The 25,874-nt window shown below is 39.6% G+C and overlaps 3 protein-coding genes across 3 annotated transcripts; 1 reads left to right on the top strand and 2 right to left on the bottom strand.

Annotated features, from left to right (window-relative positions):
* Window positions 1-10,777: 10,777 nt before the first annotated feature.
* LOC111079664 lies at window positions 10,778-11,613 on the top strand. The gene has a single exon (XM_022374923.2). The coding sequence runs from the start codon at window positions 10,817-10,819 to the stop codon at window positions 11,480-11,482; it is 666 nt and encodes a 221-aa protein (XP_022230615.2). The 5' UTR covers window positions 10,778-10,816; the 3' UTR covers window positions 11,483-11,613.
* A 1,494-nt stretch (window positions 11,614-13,107) lies between these two features.
* On the bottom strand, window positions 13,108-14,096 carry LOC111081414 (dopamine N-acetyltransferase-like). Its single transcript, XM_022377472.2, has one exon. The coding sequence runs from the start codon at window positions 14,090-14,092 to the stop codon at window positions 13,457-13,459; it is 636 nt and encodes a 211-aa protein (XP_022233164.2). The 5' UTR covers window positions 14,093-14,096; the 3' UTR covers window positions 13,108-13,456.
* A 9,726-nt stretch (window positions 14,097-23,822) lies between these two features.
* LOC111079663 lies at window positions 23,823-24,780 on the bottom strand. Its single transcript, XM_041592225.1, has 2 exons — window positions 24,670-24,780; window positions 23,823-24,605 (listed from the first exon to the last, which is right to left on the bottom strand). The coding sequence occupies exons 1-2, from the start codon at window positions 24,761-24,763 to the stop codon at window positions 23,875-23,877; spliced, it is 825 nt and encodes a 274-aa protein (XP_041448159.1). The 5' UTR covers window positions 24,764-24,780; the 3' UTR covers window positions 23,823-23,874.
* Between the last annotated feature and the right edge of the window lie 1,094 nt (window positions 24,781-25,874).

Below are 25,874 nucleotides of genomic sequence, written 5' to 3'. Positions count from 1 at the left end.
TATAAAATGTAATTAAAAATTTCTCATAAATGCTTTTAAGTCAGAAAACTGTTATTCATTAATGAATTATGGCATTGGTTAAAACCTTTATATTAAGGTACAGGCCAAAATACCGCAGGATATACATAGACTATATGGATACTAAAATTAAAATTAAAATAAAAAACAAAAACATAAATATTCAGTTCTTAAAAAAATATTTTGTATCATTATATTACTTTAAAAATTATCTTCCTATATTAATTTAAGTAAATTAAATTTAATTTTTAATGTATTTAATTTTTATCGATTTCATGGTAGCAGTATCCTTAAAGACCAAAAAATCATAAGAAAACTTTGATATCTAGCATAAAATGCCCTTCCTTCAATTACCCATTGATTTCTTATAATCATAAACGATGATAACTTTTGCAGTTCCCACACAAAAACCTCCTTAAATCATATTTCACGCCAAGTTCCTTCTAATATCCAATCCAAAAACCACTTTAGAGCCATTTTCAAAACCTTACAGCCCTTCCCTTCCTTTATATCATTCCACAATAATCATTTGAAAGCCATTGCACAGGCAGAGTTGCCACACAAAACTCATTAAACCCCCAAGACCCCAAGATGGAAAGGCGGTAGGCGGCACAAAAATTGTTACGCCTCTGCCAGCGGCCTCCAGAGTCGCTGGAAACGAAAGCCCCCCGAAAATACCGAAAAATCAAAATCACACTGCAGTTCGTTCGACTTATGAAGGGTCCACTCGACAGGCATCAAGGGGTGCAGGCTGCTAGGAGTGGGAGGAGAAAGGGTGGCGCACGACAGGCAGTTAGGAGAAGGAGGGGTAGCAGCAGCAGGACAGGCTGTTAGATGTGGTACGGGGCGTACGTACAGGTGCTCGGTTCCTTCCTCTGACTTCAAACTGGAACTTCTTCCTCTCGTTTCCTTTCCGACAATTTGGCAAAAAACAACAATAAATATCACACGCAGACACATACACACACACACACATATATGTGTACCCTTTACACCCTACCTATTGCCACGCCCACTCTACGCCCCCCTTTCCAACCATCACACACGACGCAAATTGCTTAGCATACTTTACGGCTTCAATTGGCAATTGGCAGCCTTTGAATTTCCCTCCCTTTCTTCCTTACTCACTCCCTCCCTTCACCAACACTCCCTCTCTCTCTTCAACGATTTTTTTAACCTGCTTGACATGCAGGCGGAGGGCTGTTTAAGCTGTGTGGTGGTAGGGAGGTGCCAGCTCTGCTCCCTAAGTCTTGGCACCTACCCTGCCCGCTGCCTGTCAGCTGACAAGTTGGCAACTCTGTTGTTGTTGTCGGGTTCTCGGCTCTCCGGTTATTTCTCCCTGACTCTTTTTTTTTTCACTGTGCGGTTCTGTTTGGCAGGTGGAGTGAGGAGAGGGTGAAGGTGTGTGGTAGGGTCTTTAAGGGGGGCGAAACTACAATAGTTTGAGCGAGGGTTGCATGTAAAATTTGTAAAGATTTTGAACATAAATTGTGGAAGAAAATAGTCTAGAGTGGGCCTCGAAAAAAGGCTATTAAAGTTTTTTTATATCTAATCGGGTATTCCAATTAAAATACATTTAAAAAAAAAAAATATTTAGTTTACAAAAAAAAATATTTTGTATTTTTATACATATTACTTTAAAAAAGTGTCTTCTTAAAAGAATTTAAGTAAATTAAATTATAAATTTAAAAATAAAAATTGTTAACATTCTAAGAGAAATATTTTTGTATTTACATTGTTATTTATTTATACTATTTATATTTATATATTTGTATTTATTTTTCAATACATTAAAAAAATTTCGCACCTTCGCCGCTTTTATCCCCTTAAATCCCCTTAAACATTCCCCTTAGAATATTTAAACTCAACCCTCGATATAGATTTCCTTTTCCCGCAAGGAAAAACCAGTTCAGGCAAACAGCCAGACAGAAGACTGCGTCAGTTTTGATTGAAATATTGATGGCAATTTTTGCATAGTTTGGCTATAACTTGTGCCCCAAGGCCTGCCGCCTGTGCTGCCTGCCTTCACTGTCCTCTGCCTCTGCTGCTGCTGCTCAGGTGCAATGTGGTGAAAACTTTTGCCCAGAGGTGCCACAAGCCAGGCGGAGTTGGTGGGTGGAGTAGGTTGGAGGTGAATTTCAGGCTTTGTCTTCGACCTTTTCAATCGACTCTCAACAGCTTATGACAGCCCCTGCCTTATTATGACTGTCATGGCTGTCAGAGAGATACCCCTCGCTACACCCGCTCTGCACGCGCTCTCTTTCCCACTCTAATATCTTCATTACGCCCGCATTGTACTGTTTTCCCCTGCCCAATCGAGCGAGCGCACTTTTCCCGTGGCTCTCACCTTTCTTTAAGCGATTTTCTATTTGTTTTTTCAAAAACCTTTTTTTCCACTTGCCTGCCTGCTGCCGGCCGCTTTTGCCGGCCTTCACTTTTGACAGGTCAGACAGTTCAGGTGTAAAATAGTTTTGCCACGTCACACGGCGGCGTTTTTCAGTTGGGTTTTCCCTCCACCTCTCTCTCTCTCTCTTTATTTTTTTTGTTTTTCTGTTGCCTTTTTCCTATTGATTTTCCAACACTTTTTCAGCTTCTGCTTCTTCATAAATGTCAGAGAAAATCACTTTGATGTCTTGACTTTAAGAACGAAATGAAACGAAACCCACAACCCACACACAAAGATTTCATTCTTTTTCTTTTGCTTTTTCAATTCATTTTTTTCCAATATTTTTATTTGCCACCTCCTTGTGCAACATGCCTTTGCCCCCCGTCTCTGCCATTTGATGTGGCCTACGCTTGGATTTTGTGTCATGTCATGGGCCCGGTCCCGGTCCCTGTCCCTGTCTGTCTGCCCCTAAGAGGTGCCAGGTGGCAAGGTGTCGCCTTCGTTTCTCTCATTTCACAAATCATTTTGTCTAATTGCTTTGGCTGTGTCTTTGCAAATCCCTTTTTGAGATGACCAGAGTTCTATTCCTGGATTATCCTTGAATCCAACGCCAAGGTCAGTTGCCTCTCGAGAGTCGTGGCTAACTTCTTAGCGATATTTATAGAAATAGCTTGTCAGACAGGGTGAATCGAAATAAATTCAAATAAATGTAAAGTTGATATACGTAAAAAAAAAATGACAAACTGCTTCAAAATATGCTGAAGTATATTTTTTTTACATTTTTAAACAGAAATTAAATGCAATTGGCTATTTTTAGACATTAAAATTAATGTTAAATGCATAAATAAAATATAAAACGTATAAATAAAAGCTATTAACTTCAAAAATTGTATCAAAAATCATTTTGAAAAATAGAAAACGATTTAAATGTTCTAAAAGTTCAGAGAACTTGCCTGATATTGCATCCAAAAACTCAAAATTTCATTATACATACATATGTATAAATATAAAATATTTTTTCAGATATCTCGGTTTTCTATGCACCTTTCCCCTTAAAATATTCCCAAATATATCCCACTGATATCACAGATTTAATCCCCTGCTCCACACATATCCTGTGGCTGTAGGCAAAAAGTTCTTGCTGCCGCTTCAATTTCAAAATCCCCAAACTGATATCAACAGTTGGGAAAAACTTTGCAGACATTAAATCGTTCCCAAAAATGTTCGCCAAAAAGGTGCAAAAGTAAAACAAAAAACAAAAACAAAAAACCAAAAAATCTTTCCAAATCCCAAGTGACAAAATACCCAAAAAAAACCAAAAAAAAAAAACCAGAAGAACAAAAAAGTAAAGAAAAGGAAAACTTCTCAAATTGATAAGAAACCTATGACCACCCCCCCACCAACAATCTATCTATCTCTTATTTCTAACTCCCACCCCCTCGTCGTTTATTAAGTCAACAATTTGATATGCATTTTCTTGTTTTTGTTTAGGTAAAAGATTACTTTTGTCTTTTCTGTTTTTTTGTTGTTTTTTGTTTGTAAAGTTGCGCTAAGCTTTTTGGCGCTGCAACTTTTGACAGAATTTGATTGAATGTTTGGCAACGACATCGAGGGGATTAACTATGCTGTTCAGTTATCTATAGGTTGTCTGGGCTGTCTGCTGGGCCCTGCTGCGGGAAAGGAAAGTCTGCTGTGGGAGCACAGCGAGACGGTCACAGTTGGCCCTAATTGGAAATGAACATTTTGGAACCTGTTGGATAGATGGATGGTTGGGTAAGGTGGAGAAATATGGGTGTGTTGGGGTGTACTGTGCTGTGGGGGGCAAAGTGTCGTCGGTGTTGAAAGTGTTCTGACTGTGGAACTTGTGTGAGGGGAATTATTTTGTTCTTTGGGTGTACAATTTCTATGCGTAATTTTTCCAGAAATTCAATATTGTTTTGCTTTGAATCTTAATTAAATTTTTACAATATTACCAATATTTAAAAATTATTTAATTAATTATTAAATTTAATAGGAAAAATTTAAAAAAAATTACTGAATAATTTCATTACTTTCGAATCGTTTTTCCTTCCAACATGCTTGTAGATTTTAATCTTGGTGCAGTTTTAATACCAGAATGCATCAAAACTGTATTTATATTTTTCTGTTTAACAGTTCGCTAAGACGGAAATCTCTCCTTGATTTTACTCATATTTGGGTTCCAATATATTCATTTACTCATTAATTTATTCTCAGGCTACTTGAATAATTCTAAGAAAATGTTTAATTACTGTATTTAAAAGCCAATAGGAAAACAAATTCTGAATTTTTGCTCAAAAAATACTCGATTTACATACGATAAAAATATAAAAATAAAAAATTGCCTAGAATATTTTTTGTGTTACAGGGAACACCCCCCTCTGAGTGGCTACCCCCCACTGGACTACCTTATGTTCCATATCATAGTACGGTAAATAAAAATGCTTATCAACAGGCAGCTCTCTCTTACACTCTACCAGCTCTTCATAAAACGTTCTCTTAGCAGCACCACAAACATAAATGTATGTTCCATTTGCCAAAACGTTCCGTCTTATACGCGTACCACAACAGCACAAAGAGTGGGGAATTCAAGAGAGTTTTTGCCCCTGACTGGACTGGACTCTCTTTCACCGGCCTCTCTCTTGTCTCACGTTTTGAAGTAAATACAAAGTAACGTTAAGTTCTGTGTTTTGTTTGTGTGGGCGGAGTGTGGCAGAGTCCAGAAATGTAATCAATAATTTTAAATATTTAATGAGGCAGGTAGCAGATATATAAACAGGGATACAGGGGCAAAAAATATAAGAAAAATATTCCAAAATATACAAAAATGTACAAACTATTTAAATGCTCTATTAACATAAAAATAAATAAATTTAATCAACAAAATATTTTTCAAAAATTCCTCCCATAGGTAACAGTGGCCGCTCACCTGTTCCCCCCAAACAGCAACTGCATTTCGGCCCACACTCTCGCTCTCTGGCATTACGATCCACATGCCATCCACACATGCATTTTGCTCTCCCACTCTCTGCTGCTACCTCTGCTGCTGATGCCGCTGCTGCTACTGCTGCTGCTGTGTCCTCTCTTTGGCTTCGTTGAGTTGCGCTAACGGTACTCAATGCCGCCACCGCTGCCGCTTACAGGTGCACACACACGAGGATGGATTGATAAAACTCTCTCCTGCCGCTCGCTCTTTTTTCTCTCTTTCACGGCAGCCAGCAGGAAACGTCACGCAGCAAGGAGGAAATCGCAAATGTTCTACGTCCATTTATCCCCCCCGTTTTGTATGTGCGTGTGTGTGTGTGTGTGTCTGCTTGCCCCTTGTGTCTGTGTGGCATGTGGATGACATTGTGGCGCTCGTTGAGGCAGCTCCAATTGTCGGGCCAGTAGTCGTTGCGAAACTTTTGCTGGAGTAACGTGTCGCGCAATTGGCGTCGCAATTTTCTGGCCATCCATTCCCATCGACGGCAATCGTCCATCGTACCCATCGTCTCCATTGCCTGTCGGTTATCGTCAATCGTCAATCGTAAATCGTCTCGTATTCAGTTTTCGTGTTCGTGTGTTCGTGTGTGTGTGTGTGTGTGTGTGTGTGGAAGGAACAGGTGTGGGCGGAGGAGGCGTGATGGAGTCTCACTCCATATGCAACAGTCTAAACAAAAGTATAACCATCTAAAAGGCAGAATCCCCCCCACCCAAAACAGGTAAGAATTATACCATCTAATTTTCCATCCCCCTACCCCGCTACCCCATTAAAGTTAAAATTTTCCTCCCTTTTTTTAACCGGCAGTTAGATAAAAGTTAAACGATGTCTAATGTCAATTTAATTATGTGAAAATAAATATACAAAAAAAAAAAAAAGTTCTGTGGGCGAAGTATCACGCTTTTTCGGTTTTCCACTTATTGGGCATTTTCCGGAAAAGTTTATCTTTATTTGGCAAATGGTTAGTGTCTGTGTGGGTGTGTGTGTGTGTGTGTGTGGGTGTGGGGCTGTTCGGGTGTAGATTAAATGAAAACTTTTAAGGCACAAATTAAGTACAAATTGCAACTGATTCGTGAGGGGTTGCGAGGATTGTAATGAAAACTGTGGGAAGTAGGCGACGGAGTAGAGGAGTGGCAGTGCTTGGTAAATTAGATGTTTCTGGGGTTACAAGAACTTTTTTTTGTAGTGGTTATCCATGAAATTAGAGCACAGAGTTTTATGGAGCGGCAATTTAATGAAGATTATGCTTTAAACTAAGAAAATGTTGATATGTGAAAATGTTTCTGGGAGGAAAATTTAAAAATTTCCAATAATTGAATCTAAGTTTGTATTAAAAAGGTAGACACAATAAATTGTATTGTTACATATGCTTTATAAAGTTGATAAATAATACTTTAATATCGTTTCATAGTTAAAACATCTTCAAGTTTTTATGTAAAATAAATCAATGGAAAACTATTTAGTAGATGCCTAGAAAATCTCTTTAACTTTTTTATTCCTTTAAACTATAAACAAATTTTAAATTAAACTATAAAAATAAAAAGAAAATTATATTTTCTGTGACCTACCACAAGTCAGAAGTTGTATGCCTACTCCTAATCATATATCCCACCCTATAGCTGCAAGAGTAACTCCATTTCGAAACCCCAAACTTCCACCTAATCCTCAATCAACTCCGCTAAAGTCTCTCCCCAACACACGCTCCAATCTGTCACATAATGCCACAAGTTTACACCTTTTATCGACAGCCACTTTGGTGGCTTTTCGGCTGATGAAGTTATTATAGGGCTTAAAGCCCATTATTCAGTCGTATTTCGAACACACACACACACAAAAACTCTTTAATTAGTTAGAGGCAGTCAGCAAGCGTCTTAAGCGTTGACTTAAGCGTGAAAAGACCCCCAAAAGATGCTAATTAAAACCTTGAAAATTAAGTGACTGACTACCACCAAAATGCCTGAGCATTCAAACAGACAATTTAAGCGCCAACTGCAAACAAATGGGCATGAAAATCTATCTATGAACTGAGGTACGAAGTATTTCTTTTGAATATTCATAGAGTCAATAGAGGTGCGAGGGGCGCGCGCAACTGGGCAGCGCAACTGCTGTGTGGAGCGTGGGAAATGCCCATCATCAGCTATTAAACCACTCCCCGAAATAACATTGAAACAAACTCTTAAATGCATTTGCTTTTAATTAAAGGAGAGAGCAGTATCTATCGGTAAAAGTGACTTTTGAAATGGTCCGAAACTGGAGATAAAACTGCAATAACTATAAAGGAGGTTGAGCGCTGGGTTAAAGCGGTGGGTGGGGAGCTTGAGTTTTCATGGGCTAAGTGGCATGTGGGGGGTGGGTGGCTCGAAACACGCACAAATTTGTTAAGCGGGTCACGTACTACAATCCTCTCTCCCTCAATCTTCGTGTGTGTCTGTGTGTGTTGTCATCAACACGAAAATAAAAATCGAAAATTAAACTTGAAACGTTTGGAAGACACAAAAAATGGCAACAAATTTTCCCACCCGCTTTACCGCCGCTCTGCCATTTTCTTTAGTGAAAATCGATTTCAATAAACTTTAATTTGTTTTCTTTTGGAAGGGCAAAACGCAGAGTTTCCGTTTCATCAATTTAAAACCTTGAAAATGACGTCAATGCGTACACAATTAAATGCCAATAATTTAAAAACAATTACCAACAAAAAGGAACACCGCACGGAAAAAAGTAATAGAAAATGGGAGAAAGAAAATAGATAAAAGGTAGTCGAAGGTTGAGTTACCCTTTTAGATTGATTGTTTCTATGAAAAATATAAGATAATAATATAAATCATATAATATTTATATGAGTAGGAATAAAGCTTCTTAGAACTAAATAAATAATTACTAATAATATAATATAATATATAATATTAATAATAATAATTATTAATAATTAATTTAATTAATTTAAACAGAGACGAGCACTCTTATGGATTTTGGATCTTGATGCTGATCGGGTATATACCCCACGGTATCGTAGATTCTCCTCCTCAAATCCAACAATACCCTACTAAAAATAGTGTAAAAAATAAACGAACGAATCTTTCACAACACAAAAACCCGATCTTCAATGTCAGTTAGAGAATGAATTTTGTTTATGGCTTTTAAATCTAATTAAATTCCCATAAAAAAAGAAAAAAGAATAAAATAAAAAATTGGATTTTGTTTAAAACGAGAACAAAATGCCATAAACGAATGAGATACGAGAATGAAGAGATGGAGTGGGGCGCAGACAGAAAATAGAGAAGGGGGAAGACTCAAACAGAAAGCAGGGCGGAGCGGCAGAAAAAGAGCGAAGGCGTGGTAAGGGGGTAAAGACTAAAAGAGTGCTGAAAGAGGGGGTGGGAAGACAACTGCAAATCAGCGAAGAAATTGTTTGGGAGGGGGCAGGGGGGTCAAACGAAACGCTGAAATAACGCGATAAAGCAACAAACAAAGCAGACAACAAAGTAGCCTCCGCCGTTGCCGCGAGAGGGGTATGGCATGGCAAGGGGGGAGATGCAAAACTGCCAACAGACGGCGACAAAGGGTTAATGAGTGCGTGCGAGTGTGCCTCAGGCAGTGCGAGTGAGAGGGGGGTGAACGAGTATGATTGGAGAGGGAGTGTGGGAAAGAGAGAGGGGGGAGGGAGTGCGAGGGCTAGCGATGATTGCATTGCGGGCTGGGTTGACAGGGGGTTAAATTGCACTAATGACCTGCATTTTGCATTGCATTTTTGCATTTTAAGCACCGAAGCGATTCATAATTTATTTTGAAGGATTCCACCAAGGGTGGTGCAGTGTGTGTGAGGTGAGGGGGGTGAGAGGCTTCTGCTGGGAACGCAACAACCTGACATTTTGCATATCGAATCACGCGATGCGATACCCAAAGTGAAGCTCTCCCACTCTCTCTCTCTCTCACTCTCTTTCTCTATTAAAATCTGAAACCTGTTCAAAATTATGGTTCATCTGTTCAGCTAAAAAATAATTTGTTTGCTTGTCATTTGAATGACAAACGAAAGCCAGAAATGTTTGGAACAAAAGCTACCTGTTAAACATATACAACAGCTGGTTTTTGTTTTTGGATTGTTTTAATAGTAATTAATGTATGGAATGGAATTGAGTTGAAGTTATGCAAAGTATAGAAATATTATCAGATAAAAAAAAGCATGTTAGCTTCTAATAGTTTACGGCGATCTTAATATACATATTTGCACACATAAAATCATCAGCATAATATTATAGAACGCTAATAGGTTACCAATATTATGTCTTTTAGATCAAAATATAAATATAAAATATAAATATATAAATTTCGGTTTTCTTTTTATCTTAAATACATTTTTTATTTATAAAAAAAAAATCTTATTCAAATGCTATTTTCTCCAAGCAGACCAAAAATTCAACAAAAATTTAAAGTTTCGTAATTTTTATAATATATGTTTTACTATATACTCGTAGACAGACGAAATACAATCATCAGAACAATATATAAAATTTAAAAATTTCACAAAAAATACTTTATCCAATCTTTCCACAATCCCAATACACCTTAGACTCAACAGAAGATTCTTGAATAACCGTTTAACCTTCAGAAAATATTAAATCTTAATTAAAGATGTTTATTAAATTAAAGTACCAGCGCAGCTTTTTTCCCCTACTTTCTTATGGGGTTCATATGCATATTTTTTTGGCTAACTGGATCTTAATAGTAGCTGACCAAAAAAAAAACCCGAATCCGTTAGGAGGAACGTACTCGTATTTTTGAGTACATTTTTGCGTATTAAACAGACAAGACTTCACTTATCTGAACGCTAAAACATCTAAAAGTCTCTGAATAATCTACCAACTAAATGGGCACAATATAGACACTAAAGGTTATGATTTGGGTTCCATAAACTTAACTTTCGCTATCTTTTGAGATCTTTGAAATGATATAATTACGTAGCCACTTTCCTTGTTCCGCATTGACTGAACTTTGCGATACTTTCAGTTCAATTTCAACCTCTCCAAAAACATATAGAAATGAACCCGTAACAAATGTAACATCACTTTGTGTGTATTATTCATGTTCTTGGGGCAGGCACATGTTCGCTGGGGGCGGTCATTCAACCTCATTCAACCGCAAACAAAAAGCAAGCAAGAAAACAAACAATATACAAAATATATATATATATTAATAAAGCTTCGTGATAAGAACAACGCCGTTAGGTTTGGTGGGTGGTGTGGCGAAGGTCGCCTCGCCGCACAAAAAAAAAAGCTCCGAGCAAAACGCTCTCCATACGAGTATATGCAATGAGTGTGAGTGAATTTTGTTGCTCGCATTCTCTGATTCTCGGCATATAAAGCAAGTAAATTGCGTTAAATTTCTCTCAGTTCGTGCGCGCGAAGGCACTTGAGAAGATGTCGTCACCGATCATCAGCATACGTGGCATGCGACTAGAGGATTTCGAGGAGGTGGAGGCATTCCTCGAGCAACATTTCTTCAAAGAGGAGCCCCTGATGCTCACCCCACAAGAGGATCAGGCTGCCGCGGCAGTCATACCCGAAGAATCGGAACTACATTTATCGCTCATCCCGCAGGGCCTCTCGCTGGTGGCCATCGATGAGGCGAACGGCAATCGCATTGTTGGCGTTATTTTGGCAGGCGCCCAAAAGCCCGAGGAAGTGGACCAGCACTACGCCGAGGCCCAGCAGCTGGAACCCACCTGTCTGCTGCATCACATACACAAATTTCTCGCCGGCATCGAAAAGAGCGCCAACTACTTTGAGCACTACGGCGTGGAGACGGCCCTGTATCTGTATATTCTTGGCGTAGACTCGTCGGTGCGTCGCCAGGGCCTGGGCTCTCGTCTGGTCTCCGCTCTCATCGATTTGGGACGCAAGCAGGGCTTCCCCGCAATGGTCTCCACCTGCACCAACCAGCACTCCACGCGCCTCATGTCCACCCTGCAAATGGAGTGCATTCACTCGCAGATCTATGCGGATTACAAAGATGATCAGGGCAGAGTGGTGCTACGACCGCCAGCACCGCACACGGTGGGCAGTGTCATGGGCATACGCCTCTAGCGGAGTCAAGCGAGTGATGGCAGGGTACCAAAGAATGTATACACCGAAAACACATGTATTTTATACACAAATTAATAGATTAGAGAGCACTGTGAGTGGAAATAAAGCTTAGTTAGACCAATTTTACGGTATGAAACATTTGTGAGTGATTTTTGTACGTGCAAGATTGTTGGCAATGTTATCGCAAGCAAGAAAGCTTTCTTATAGGGCGAGAAAAATTAGAGGTATCAAGAATTTTTAGCTCAATTTTTGGGTGAATAAAACAACGTATTAAAAGTGAGAAAAAGCAAGTATCACTGAGGAAAGTCTCAATTTTGTATTTGTGAGGGGGGCGTGCCCGTCCCCGCAAATCATCGATTTTCATCGTTTATATATTTCTGTAGTTCAAACTTAGGGTTTTATACCTATTTCTATAGTTTATACCTTTACTATCCATTATAGATAATACTTGATGCTATAATTTATGTCTAATTTCAGAAATTATTATTATTTCTATGGTTAATACCTATTTCTATGGTTTATAGTATAAACTTTATACCTATTTCCATAATTTATACCTTTTTTCTATTATTGTTTGAATTATTCCTAATTCAATAAAGTTAACCTAATTCTTGAAATTATACCTATTTCAATTGTTATACCTAATATTTGTCTGGTTTATACATATTATACCTTAAAGGATTTAAACCTATTTCGGGATGGTTTTCCTTAATCGTTTCCAACATACTTCCCACTCCAACTATAATTGTGTGACATATTTCTCGCTCTCCCCCAGGGCTTTAATTCTTAAAGTACCATCGTTTATTCTCGCTACTCCACACATCACCCAAAAACTTTTCCTCCTAGTTCCCCTCTCTCCACTCCATCATCTTCCATTTGCCATCTTCTACTATTACAAGGCAAACGCTGGCTGGCTGGCTGGCTGCTGCTGCTTTTCTCGGGGTTTTTCTTTTTTTTTCCTCACTTTGGTTTTGTTGTTCTACTTCTTCTCTGCTTCGCACTAAGACTAATTGTTATTTTATTGTGTTTGTAATCCAATCCAATGGCGGGCGGCGTAACGCTAACCACATGCGATGCGATGCTGGCAATGCGATACATGCGAAAAAGTATCTAAAAGATACACACACAAACACCCACACACATGTGTACTCCCTCCCACTAGCCCACAACCCCAATACCCACTCTGCCCATTGCGACATTGACTTTGCTTTTGTTTCGCGTTGATTACGTAACAGTTTCTGTCTGTGTCTGTGTGTGTGTGTGTGTGTGTGTTTTGGGGGCTCTACTTTGGTGGGGCCCACATTTGACCCACTGATGTGTGGACTACCCCAATGGGAGATCAGCTGATCGTACGACTGGAAAGCTCTGGGACAGCTTTCAGCGCTATCTTTCACTTCTAAATTCGCAACATTCGAGAAAATTTACAGCTTCATTTTATTACTGATTAAAGTCTTGGAAATTCATTGAAATTCTTAGATTGGACTTTTTATAATTTTATATAATTTATAATTTTTATCCATCTTTTTGGATCAGTTGGTCCAGTAATGAGATTGAAGAGAGCTTCGCCATTGAGGAACTGTTCTTTGAAAACATGTCTGAAGGTCTTCCTTCAGACATTACACATGGGCTTCCAGGGTCCCAGGGTTATGGTGCGTATCCATTCACGACTGACTTAATGTGGAAGAAAAACAAAATTCAATTGTTGCTGGGGTGGCAATAATGATAAGAATAGCATACTATCTTTATGACCTGAAGATTCATGTCATCAGCAACTACATAACAGAAAGTTCTGCTAACAATAAAGCAAAAAATCGGATGTTTACTCGTATATTAGGATGTCATAGTGGAACAAATATGGAGCTTTGTTTTTCAGTAACTTATTATTCATAATGTGTTTGGTTCCAAGGGTTAATAAATATGTACAAAATTAATATTTTATTACTGATTAAAGTCTTGGATGGGATCGGGGATCTCTTATAATTTTATGGCCACTACCCGTATCTCCTTATGAGGCTCCGGTGGTGTAAAAACCACTTTACCCTCTGTATCCTTGTAGTCCTCAAACTTCAACGAATAGATACATTCCATTCCCATGGCCTCCTTCTGTCTCGCCGAGTAAAAACTCGAACAGAAAGCCGTCATCAGGGGATAACCTTTGGATCGTCCCAGATCCATGGCGCTGGTGGCAAGACGCGAACCCAATCCCTTGCCACGCATCGATACATCCACAGACGTCAAATGGGAGTACAGCAGTCTGGATACTCCATACCGCTCGTAGATATTTGCCTCGACTTCCACTTTGGAGATTATACGCTTTATGTGACCGATGATATCTGTGTCCGGTATGCATTCGGCCTCTTGGCGGTGCTTCTCCACATCGTCAATGCTCTGTCCTTCAGCCAGCACAAAGCCCACAACGCGTCCATCCTTCTCCTCATCATCGATGGCCACCACGCTGGTTCCGGCAGCTATCATCGATTGATGATATTCATCATAAAGATTCCACATTTCGGGATCTATTGGTCCGGTAATGGAATTGAACAGGGGTTCGCCATTGATGAACTGCTCTTCGAAAATGTGTTTGATGGTCTCATAGTCCGCCAGTGTCATGATGCGTATGCCATTTTGGTTTCCAGATAAAATTACAAAAATAAAACTTCAGCAAATAAAGAAAATTTAAGCATTAATTCCACTAAATATGGAAGGTTTTATATTTCAGATGAAATTAAACTTAAAATTAAAGATAAAGCCACAATGGAAAGAGAGACAGAGTGAGAGAGCCTGCTGCTGGCTGTTACATAGATTTATAACCCGAAATAGGAATGCCAAAAATTAGAAACGCTTAAAGTAGAAACAATAACAGACTACGAAAATCAGAAAGGGATTCTCCCTGCAAAGGCAGCAGAGACAAAGAGAAGCCACAGAAAGTGAGTGAGAGGAGACAGCAGTATTTCCCCTAATAGAGAGGAGAGAGCGGGAATATACTCCCCCTAAACTAGAGAAGAGAGAGCGGGACCATACTCCCCCCCTAAAAATGCGAAAAAGGTGGCGCAGAGAACCACTCCCAAGCACTGGTCTGTGGACTCTGTCTGCCGGTCTGCCTGACTGCCTGACCATCAGACACCGCTTGCAAATTCCCCTGAAAACTGACCAAAAACCAACATAATTTACATGTCTGCAGTAGAAAATCGACAGTGAGACAGGAAGAGGAAAGAGCAACGCGGCCCAGGAGGACTTCGCACAGAGCGTCTGTTTAGCATGTTTGTGCCGCCAGACAGCCAGGCACTTGCAACAGTTGTTATTTTTCCTCTGTTTAAATTCTTAAATTTCTTATAGAATTTATTCTTATATTAAAACTCTTTTACCAAGAATTTGATTAAATATTTAAATGAATTTTCATAGAGTTTTTATCCTTTAAATATTGATCAAATTTGTTAAGGAAATTCCAGCCTTGTCAAAGCGCCCAAAATTATGCAGCAAAAATTGTTACGAAAAAAAAATAAAAGAAAAAAATACAAAAGCCAGCCGCAGGCCTCCAAAGCCACAGAACTCTCCTGCTCCACTGTACAGTACAGTACACAGCGGCTATGACAGAATATTTTTGCAACTTTCGGTCGCCCATCACACACACACACACACCCACACACGCCCACACAGGTGAAGGTGGAAAAATGTTCTCCAAATATTTGCGCAAGTGAATTTGTGATTTATGCCGCATGCCACACGATGGGGCACGGCTCTGTGTGTGTGTGTGTGTCGGGGCGTGACCTAAAAAATATTTTTTTTCCACCCAACTGCCAAACTAATTAAAAGTGAAAAGTTGACAACATTCTCTCTCTAGCTGGAATATTTGATTTATGGCAACCGCAGCGCAAAAATTTAATGAAAATTCAATCAAAGTTTGCGCCACTCATTCGAGGAAGGGTGGGGGGGTAGGGGCAGAGTCTAGTGCTTGCAACATATTGTACGTAGTACGGTACCCCCCGATGCGATGGACGACCTCCACACTCTGCTTTTTGTTATTGTCTAAGTGACCCTAATGAAGATTAATTTAGAACAAGTGCTACTGCTACTGCTACTCTGCTGCGTGCCAGTGCCTGTGCGAGTGTCTGTGTTTATTTGCGGCTGATTGTCTATTAAAAAGATAGAATTCTAAAGAGAAATACTGAACAAAATAGAATGCTGCTGCTGAGTTTTATGACGCACCCAAAGAATAAAAATATTCCCCACTAAGTAGATCCCATAATGAAGATATGACCACACCAGAAACGAAACAGAGAAAACAATCTAATCAAATCATTTTCATTGATTTAGATTTTGTTTGGGAAGATATGCAGCGAGGGCAAAAATATTGGAAAAGATTTTAGATAGTGGAGAGAAGAAGGTAGACTAGATATATAGAAGAAGAAAGAGATATATGATGATAGACATTTTTTTGTAAAAACATAAATAATATTATACTTATATATTATATTATAATATTATTATTAACAATAATAATAATTCCCAAATAAATAATAATTAATAATTCTATCGAATATGCTATATGATCTCTAAATCTCTAAAATTATGCAAATAAATCTCCCAAATAATAATTTAATTTAATATCTTTTATTCCAGGTAAAATCTTCAAAACGATTACATTCACCACTTTCATTCCAAAATACCACCTCTGAAAACTCAAAAAAAAAAAGGGAATAAACTCCAACTAAAGGTGAAAACCTGCCAACAAATTTAAACCCTTGAACCTGCAATCAAGGGAGCCCAAAATTATATAGTTTTACGACTGGCGAACATCTAGCTACTTGTCTCTTTTTCGATGTTATCTTTGAAGGTAATTAATTTATTAAACAATTTTCATATGCAATGCACACCAGGGGGTACGCGGATGGATCCACCCTAAAGGGCAGGCGGCGGCGGCGGCGCTCCCTACAAATTTCTGTGTTTTGTTAATTAGTGAAAAATAACAAACGGAATTTTAAAATTTCCAAGAGGGAACACACAGTGAAAAATTGATGCATAATTTAACGCTATTCAAAAGAGATATTTCTCCGATTTTGATTCCGATTACAAGATTTCGTTTCGGCTGCCTACACAATGTGTAACGCATTATAATAATTTCCATTCCTAAACTCTCGAGACCATCATCATCATCATTATCATCTTCCAACTAAACTAAATTCAATTCAATTCAATTCAAATTTCGTTTATCTGATTTTCCCTTCAAGTGGTTTGTCGGACCGTACCGGACCGGCTTTTTGCCTTTTGTCTGCTGTTTCTCTTTTCCCCTCCGTTTCTCTCCCTGTCTCTTGTATGAATATTTATTTTGGAAATTTAGTTCGTCTGTTTCGGCCCTTTTTTTTTCTAGCTTTCAATTAACATTTTTGTGTTGCCATTAACGAAATGTTCGAAACAGTTTGTTTGGTTTACTGAATTTCAGCAGCTTTTTAAATGATTTATTAAACAAATTAGAATAATGTACAAGCTATTTGGGAACTGTACGAAGTATAAGGAAATTCAGGTGAGCAAAGTACGCAAGGAAATACTTATGTTTGGATTTCCATTGAATGGGTAGTTTTAATTAAATATTTTCAGTCTCTCAAGCAAAGGGCTATGAATATTGGACTGTAAAGATTTTATTTTAGAATTTTATTTTAAAAATATATATAATTTTCATTGAAGATATCAACATTTTATTACGATGTGTATTTTTTGCGTAGATAAGCACCAAAAAAAAAACTTTTTATTTAGATTTATTTCTTCATGATGTATTTTTTTTGTTATGTTATATTTCATTAAGTTTCCATTTTTTACACTTCAGAGTTAATTTAGCAATTTTTTTTTCTCATCTCATTATTTCTGGTCATAATTTTAATCAAGAAATATCAAACATTTTTCATATTTTTGGCTTGAAATATCACTAAGAAATGATTATACTTAAACAAAAACAGACCCATCAATTCTCTATAAAATCGTTGGACTATATTTTTTACCCTCTCAATTACGCTGCAAAAACAAAACTAAATACAATAAAAATTCTCCATCTGAGGCACCACAAAAACAATTCCCAAAGAGCAGCGACCAGCCAGCCAGCGGCCTGCATATAAATTTGTAAATCGATTTTCATAAAACTAACAAAAACAAAGTTGCAAAAAACAGCAACAAAAGTAAAGGAAAGACGCAAAACAAAAAAAAACCAGGGAGAAAAGATATTAATAAACAAAAATGATTTATGTGTCTGCTGCAGTGCAGTGCAAGACCCCCGAACCCCTTCCAACCATCACACCACTATCCAATGGTCACTCACTCACTAACTGTAGCTGTTATTTTTGCTCAGTTTTATTGTTGTTGCTGTTTGTGTGTGTTTGTTATCTCGTTAATCTAATCATTGGGTTAGGCGCTGAGAAGAACTGGAACTGCGAGGAGACCCTCATAAAAAAAAAAACATTGCAAAGCGGCGCCTGCGCAACAGGTAAAAACGAAACAACGAAAATCCAAAAGAACGAGACAAAAGAAAGACTCTGCGGGCAGAGTGCTGGAGTATTGATCTTTGGGCAGAGCAGCGAAGCAGAGCAGAGCAGAGCAGCGGGCGTGTGCATGACAAATGTTCACTGATTTATTGACAGACTCAAGTGAGGGAAAGGCAGGGGAAACGGGAGGGAACGGGCGGGTACCCAACGTAGTATTGTACATATGTCAGGCCTTGGTCACGTTCTTTTCGCTCTCTGTCGTTATATGTCGTTGTCGTTCGGTGCCACTTCACAGGGCCCATGCCGCCACCTGCTGTGTAAAAATAGCGCAAAAAAATAAAGAAAATAAAGGAAAAAGAAACCATATTCTGTGGAATGGAATGGTCTTTCGACAGTGCCCATAGGTTCAGGGTATGAGGGTGCACTAAACATTCGGATTCGGCCCTGTCTCTGTAATCGGAGCGGTCTACAAAGGGAAGGGAACGGTACGGAACGGAACCACCCACAAAAATAAATCGCAGAAAAAAAAGCTCCTCAAAATATATCCATCGAAAATGCATTGCTTCCGTTGTCTTTTTTGTTTCTTTTATTTTATTTTTTTTGCTCTTATTTCCTATGATTTTTCTATGTGTGTGCTGCAGGTGTCGCCGCGGTCGCCGCTGTGTTGCAAGTCGGAATTTATTGTGGGACGTCAGCGATTTTTATATAATTTTATTACCGCCTCGGATGTGGGGCGAACAGGTTTTTTTTTTCTATTTTTTTTGTTCATTTATTTGTTGAGTTTTCGGGTTTTTATTTCGTGTGTGGGTATGGCGAAACGAAAGAGTTTTTTATGGCATCTTAAAGATATATTTTGTGACTAAATTGCACCACAAATTGTCTTAAGATCTTCTGCCCAATATATCATAAAACTCCCCTCATTTACTCAGCCACAAACTGTAACATTTAACACGAAATCAACAATCTATCGAGGCACATCAATCAAATGGGTGGGAAAATAAAGAAATCCCAACATAAATCGCAAACAAAAGCAAAGTCCCTGGCACTAAAAACAAAATCAACATAACCTCGATTTGCTTATGGGCCAAGTTAAATATGAAAAGGACATTCCTAAGGGTAGAAATCCAAAGAAGAAAAGAGAATTCAAGAAACAGCAACAACAACAAAAATACATAGAACTAATCAAGCAGAACAAGGACATGAAAGCACAGGACACAAGAAACAAACAAAATAATAAATAGAACAAAAAAAAAAATTATATATATATATATAGAAAAATTATGATGGAAAATTATGACTTAAGTTGGCGACGAACGCGCACGCCGCCGCTAACGTGAATAAAAGTCATTTGTAAAGCGCCAACCGCCAGACGACACAACAACAACAACAAAAACAAGAACAAACAGCTCCCCAGAGGGTCAGGCAGGCAGCCGGCGACCAATGGTCAGAGTCAGAGTCAGTGTTTTGCGGTCATTATGGTGGGCTCTTGGGGTCGAGTCGTCGAGTCGTTGGATATTAATAATGAATATTCCTCTGGTAGATATAAAGAACTTTTGGTTCGGTACGGTTCGGTTGGTTGCTGGCTGCAGCAGCTGCTGAAAGGGAGCGCAATAAAAGTGACACGCAAAGTGCTAATTTGTCATCACGGGGCCAAGGCCTTACGGCCAGACAGAAGTTTTTAAATGGTACAAAAGGATGGTCAAAGAGGGAGGCTTAAAGAAAAAGGGGGTAAGGATTTTAAAGAGAATTCATTTGAAAATAGTTAAAGGGTTAGAATTATGCAGATGAAGCCACTAATGGAAGGCCATTTGATCATAGATAGATCGTATAGATAGTACATCATATTTAATCAAGAGTTTTGACAGTGTTTCAATGCTATAAAGTTCCTTAAATGTATTTTTAATTATTTAAAAAATAATTATAGCTCATATAAATCTTTAAAGATCATAATTCCACACTAGAAATTAATTATCTTAAATCTGCAATGGAAATTGAAGTCCAAAGCAGTTCAAATTTCCAACTTAATTCATTCTAAAATACACCCAAATTCTACACTGTGATTCACTCACCAAAGGGAGTCCATATTACCTGTGTCGAATATTCATGGCATAACATTCTGCCTGAAATGCTAATCATATTCCACATTAACTTCCTGCCTACTGCCTACATATGTGAGCAAACATTTTCCCCCATAATAATATATATGGGGGCGGGGGTGGAATGGAAACTTTAGCAAACCTCAGAGCAGACAGACACAGGACACACCCATGCGCTTACCTCAGAGCAAATAGATGGAAAATAAAATGTGTAAAAAAAGGAAAAGAGTCCCATCCTCTGGATTCCTGTGTCTCGTGTATCCTTTGGCTTTGCCCACACGAACGTAGAGAATATTTCAAACATATCGCATATACAAAATGCAAACATGTCTGGCAAACACAAATCCCATAAATGTTTTGTGCTCCTCTCTCAATGGGGGAGCAGAGAAGATGGGCTCCCTCCTATGAGAGAGAGAGGAGAGAGAGATGGTGGCAGAGTCGTAGGTTTAGTGATAAAAACTTGCACACAAAAAAATATTTTCATATGTGAAAATGTGTAAAGTGTAAAAGTTGTTCGCTCTGTGGCGGCTGCTCCCCTTCCAGCTCCCAGCACCCAGCACCCAGCTCACGGCTCTCATGGCTTGTGCCTCCTCCTCCTTCATTTTTAGTGTTTTCTGTTTTCTATTCCATTTTGTTTGCTTGCTGTTTTGGCTCTGCTCTCTGCCATATTCCCATTCTTTTTACGCTTCCTTTTTGTGTGTGTCCTGTCCCTCCTCTCTGTTTGCACTACTACTCCTCGTGCTATGTGAGCATCAGGTGCTGTGGCAAAAGAAATTACAACAAATCCATTTGTAAAATTGCAAACCGAGACCGTGCAGCAGAGAGGCACCCGTGCCGGTGTACACCCCTCTACACCGCCGCTTATCTACGCTCTCCGCTCGCTCGCTCCCTTCCTACGCTTACCCTGGACGTTGCCTTTGATGGCCTTTTTTTCGGTCGCTCTTTTTTTTCCTTTTTTTGGGATGTCTGAGGATTAGGTATGGGCTTATGGTGAGCGATGAATATCGCAGCAGATCTTTGGAGTGATCTCAAAGGGGTTGAGAGCGACTGACAGGTGGATCTAGCTGCATGTTATATAAAATATTCCTATTGCTAAAGTTTGATGGTGTTTTTGGCCTAGGAATGGTCTCTGGGAATACAAATGAGTATCGTAGAAGGCTTGAGCATGCATTAGATAGGAGTTAATGTTATAAATATCGTCTATCAGTGGTTTAGAAAATTAATAGAATGCAAAGAGTATCATATGTACCTTCAATGGAGCCATTAGACAGTCGTTTTGTGAGTTTGCAGCTTAGAAATTGCACTCCAAGCTGATTAATATAATTTTCAATGATTAATGAAGTGTTTTCTGCTAAATTTTCATCGTTTTTATAGACATTTGATGGTTGAAAGTATCTAAAATACGATTAATATTAAGTGAGTAGACTGAAATCAATGTCTAGACGTAAGAAATTACTTTTAAATGAACAAAAAATAGCAACGCATAAATTCTGTATTTATTTCCATAACGACAAATCTCCCATAATTTCTGTGTGTGTTCTCAGTTCTCACGCATCCACCTCTGACCCGCAAAAAGTGTTCTTTTGTCTGGCAGTCTCGAGTGTGGCCACTGGCCACTCCTTTTGAGCTCTTGAGCTGCTCCTAGTGCTAACCAATTACATGGCCTACGAGGCCCAGCACAGCTCTCCCTTCTACAGTCTCGTGGCACTCTCCTCCTGTCATTATGGACTCAAAAATCAAGATGGAAGCCACTCGTTTGCTGGCTGCCTGTCATTTGCCTGGGCAAACATTCATCTTACTAAAGTTTGTCCAGAAGTCCTGTCCCGTGCCAAAACCTTACCCATAGTCCCCTCCGTTCCCCAGTCCCCAGCAGCACCAGAGACCGAGACATTCATCAATTTGTTAAGGGGAAGCCGTGCAGCAGTATAGAAAAAAAGAGGAAGAAAGCACAGAGAAAAGAGAAATTGAAACGAGCATTTTTGGAGCTGCTGCTGCTGCTGCTGTTGCAACGGCAGCTTGCATATAAATTTGCAAAAATAAGTGCAGGCGCCTGGCATACCTTTTGGCCAGGGTTTCCGCCCCACACCCCTCTGGCGCGTCTATGTAGTGTTGGCAGCCACTGCCTCCTCTCTCGCCTTCTGGTCAGCACAAACTACACACACACGTCAAATTTCAAACAAGTTGCCCCAACCACCCAGACAACCTGGCAACAAACAATATATAGGAGGGAGCCTGGAGCCAGCCATAGGAGTCGCAGACTCCTTCCGAATAACGAAAAACGACTCCTGGAACGGGAACCGAATAGTTTGCTACGCCAGCACCTGGCAGCATCTTTTTTCGTCTGCACTTTTCCAGCTTTCTATCTTATTTCATGGCTGGAGCAGCGGCGGGTCTAAAGATGGAGATGGGTCTGAGGCTGTTGCCCGGTAGCAACAATGAAAACGGCAGCCAACTCCTGAGGTTTGAAGGCAAAAGGGATTTTTGGGGTTCACGTTTTTCAGTGCGCATAGCTGAGGCACAAGGCTGAGGCTTCCGGACAGGCAGCTGATTTACTTGAGTTTTTAAAGCGTCGCAGAAAAGAAAAGAATTTCTTACAGAAAATACAAATAAAGAATTTTCATGAATAAAAAAAAATATATATATATATGTTTAAAGATCTAGATAAAAATGATTGAGAAAAAAAATTAGAGCTATATTTTTGGAGGAACAGTAAAAACTAAAAACTACCCATTTGGAGTTGTTATGCGGCATCGGGGTCACCATTTAAGCAATAAATCAGTTTTTGATATGAAAAATTAAATGATTGTTGAATAAATTGATGAGTTTGAGTTATATTATTCATCAATAAAGTCTTCTGCCTGATCAAAATACCAAATAAATGCAATAAATTTGACATTTTTTTGCAGAGTCGGGGTCACAAATTGTGGTATAAAAATTGTCGTTGATTCGCAGAAATAAACCTTAAAAATTAGCACGGAAAATATGAACAGAGCGAACTTATTCTGGTAGTTATTTTCGGGTTCGGGTTCACCCATTTGTGTGTGTAAAATTCACCTTTTGGAGAGCAGTAAAGTAACATTTATCATTTGCTTTCATTGAAATACTTTCTCCATTCCAATTTTTGTATACCAAAAGCAACCTGCAACACTAATTATATGCTACAGCAGCGCTCTTGCCAGGAGTCCTGTGCCTCGACAAACATTTGTAAAGTTCTATAGTCCCTGGGTTTTTGCTCATTGGAAAAGTTGCTTCGCCTTAAAACAATAACTGCAGCTGCTGCTGCTGCCTGCTGCTGCTTGCTGCCTCATCTCTCGTGTAGAACTTTTACTGTCTGCTGCCTGCCTGCCACACACACAGCCATAGCCATAGCCCCCACCTTTCCCTCTGTCCCACCTGTCGTGCGGTGGCAACAATTCCCTTTTTTATGCTCCTCTCTGTCCTGAGGATTGTAGCAGCACACGTTAGTTTGGGGAATTGCAAATAAATATTTCAACTGCAGTTGCAGATTATTTTAGTGCTAGTCCGAAACTCCTGAAAGTCGTAACAATCCACGGGAAAATGGTTGCAGCAACAGAGGCAAACAAAGAGCCAGAAAACTGCTGAGACAAGGAGCTGGAGCAGGGTCCTTCCGAATGATAGTTTCAGCTTAGATTTCTCCAGGGAACTATGATAAAGTGCAGGCCCCATAATGAAGAGAAAGAAGGGGCAACTTTTTGTGTCTGTTTGGTTTTGGGCGAAGGGTTTTTTCTTTTTATTATTCTCCTTTTTCTCTGTTTATTCTCTGCCTCGCAAAAATATTTCAATTTGTTTCGATTCACTCGACGGCTCACTTTCTATTCAGTTGAGTGTTCCTCAAGTAAATGCCGGCCAGCACCTCCTGGATGCGCCTGCGACGCTTATCCTGCATGAGCATGGAGAACAGAAGTTTGGGGCTCAGGCCACGATTGTTCTGACGGTCCAAGGCATCGATTTCGTCTTCGCTGAGTAGATCAACATCGTTATCATCCTCCTGGGCAGCAGCCGCCTGAACGCCTCCGGGACGCTCATTCACAAGCGCATTCACAGGGCCCTGCACATTGCCTTCCTCGGCAGCCTCCACCACCTCAGAGTCGTCTTCGAAGAGACTTCCATCTAGCAGATCATTAAAGTTCAAGCCCTGCAAAAGATCACCAATCGAGGGGACATGGGCACTACGCGTGGAACCCGTGCTGTTGGAGCTGTTGCCGGAACTGGGCAGATAGATGCCCTGCATGTTGTTGGGGTTGACAATCAGGAAGGTGGGTCCGCCGTTATTACCAGTGCCCAGATATTCCATGCCTGGATACTGTGGCTGCGGCGGGCGTGTCTGTGGTGGTGGTGGATAGTACGGATAATACGGATAATGGGGATGCTCATGATGATCATGATGCTGATGATGCTGATGCCTGTCAGAGTCCGAATTCGAGGCAGGTTGCGTCACATAGTAGATGATGGGCTGCTGCTGCTTTGCGCTCTCCTGGTTGCTGTGTTCTCCACGTCGTAGGTTCCACAGCAGACGTGGCATGATCTTTTCCAGCGCTAAAGGCAGCGGGGAAACAGTTTAGAAAAGGATACTCAAATCATTTCGTGACACTTTTCTTACCACTTTCCTTGCGAGTCTTCGTGCCAGCGCCTGGTTCGGCTGCACTTAAAGCCACACAGGCTGCAAATACTACACAAATGCTTAGAACTCTCATGGTTGTCTCCGTTGATAGCTTCAGTGGTTGACTGTGCCTCAAATTGCAGATTCTTGTGACTTTTATAGCTGCCAAAGTAAGTCCCCAATCCCATGCCCATGCCCATCCCCATTCAATTCTTTGTGGCATGCGTCAGGTGTTAATTTCACAGTTGATCTATTTAGCTGTATATTTTTTTTATTCGTATCGCCTCGTAAATCAATTTCCAATTCGCAGCATTGTTTCGCCTTTCGTTTTATGGGCACTCGGCCCTCGTTAAATCTCACTCTTTGACCGACTTTATGTGTGCTCTGGGTGTCCGCTCTTTCATGATCGATTTAGCATTAAGTACTTACAGATTGCTCACAGATACACAGCCGCCCCTAGCTACAGCTACAGATGCACAGCCCCCTCTGCCACTCTGCTACCACGCGCGTGCTCTAATGTGTTTAGTTTATGGCGCAGCTACTTTGTTTATGATCTGTGTACACAGGTTCTGCAGATCTGCAGACCCGGATAATTTGCCGTACATTAACCCGCCTCATCGTGGTTTCATTGAACTTGAGATACTAATTTTAGTACAGGTTTTTTGGGTGAATTTTAGAAAGGTTTTTGCTGTGAATCCATGACCTGGTTTTAGTTTTTAATTTGTTTTTAGAGGCCTTTTTTTGACAATTGGAAGATTCTTCGCTAGACTTTCATTTCAGAGTGGTAAAATGGGTAAAACCCCAATCTAAAATGTTTTCTAGGAGCAAACTTTTACTTGGGAATATTTTTGTGGATGTTTCTGTACTTTTGAATTTTTCTAGGTGTATTAAGCTCCACTTTGGAGTGTTTTTAGTGGATAAACTCTTAAATAAAAATATTTCTAGCTGTAAAGTCTTCATTTAAAATGATTTCTACATTAAACTTCAATTTAAACTTAATTCTGGCATTAAAACCTAAAGTTATGCTTTAATTTTAAGCCCCAAAAATGACTGCCTGCAAGTCTACCTCCACCCTACGTTACCCAAAATAGATTTCCTCGGAAAATCCCTCAAACAAAACAAATTTCCTGCCAAGTAAATAAGTACAGTATACACGCCAAAAGGCTGCTCCCAGGCAACTAAAAGATAAAATTGGCAAAAACATA

This window comes from Drosophila obscura, unplaced genomic scaffold, assembly GCF_018151105.1.
Source record: "Drosophila obscura isolate BZ-5 IFL unplaced genomic scaffold, ASM1815110v1 contig_179, whole genome shotgun sequence".
Lineage (NCBI taxonomy): Eukaryota > Metazoa > Arthropoda > Insecta > Diptera > Drosophilidae > Drosophila > Drosophila obscura.
This window is presented reverse-complemented; position numbering and strand designations above follow the sequence as displayed.

Bases quoted from the DNA above. Each gene is read 5' to 3' on its own strand.
- LOC111079664 (XM_022374923.2), top strand. From the start codon at position 10,817: ATGTCGTCACCGATCATCAGCATACGTGGCATGCGACTAGAGGATTTC.
- LOC111081414 (XM_022377472.2), bottom strand. From the start codon at position 14,092: ATGACACTGGCGGACTATGAGACCATCAAACACATTTTCGAAGAGCAG.
- LOC111079663 (XM_041592225.1), bottom strand. From the start codon at position 24,763: ATGAGAGTTCTAAGCATTTGTGTAGTATTTGCAGCCTGTGTGGCTTTA. The intron at 24,606-24,669 runs GTAAGAAAAGTG...CGCTGCCTTTAG, and splicing joins GAAGACTCGCAAGGAAAGTG to CGCTGGAAAAGATCATGCCA.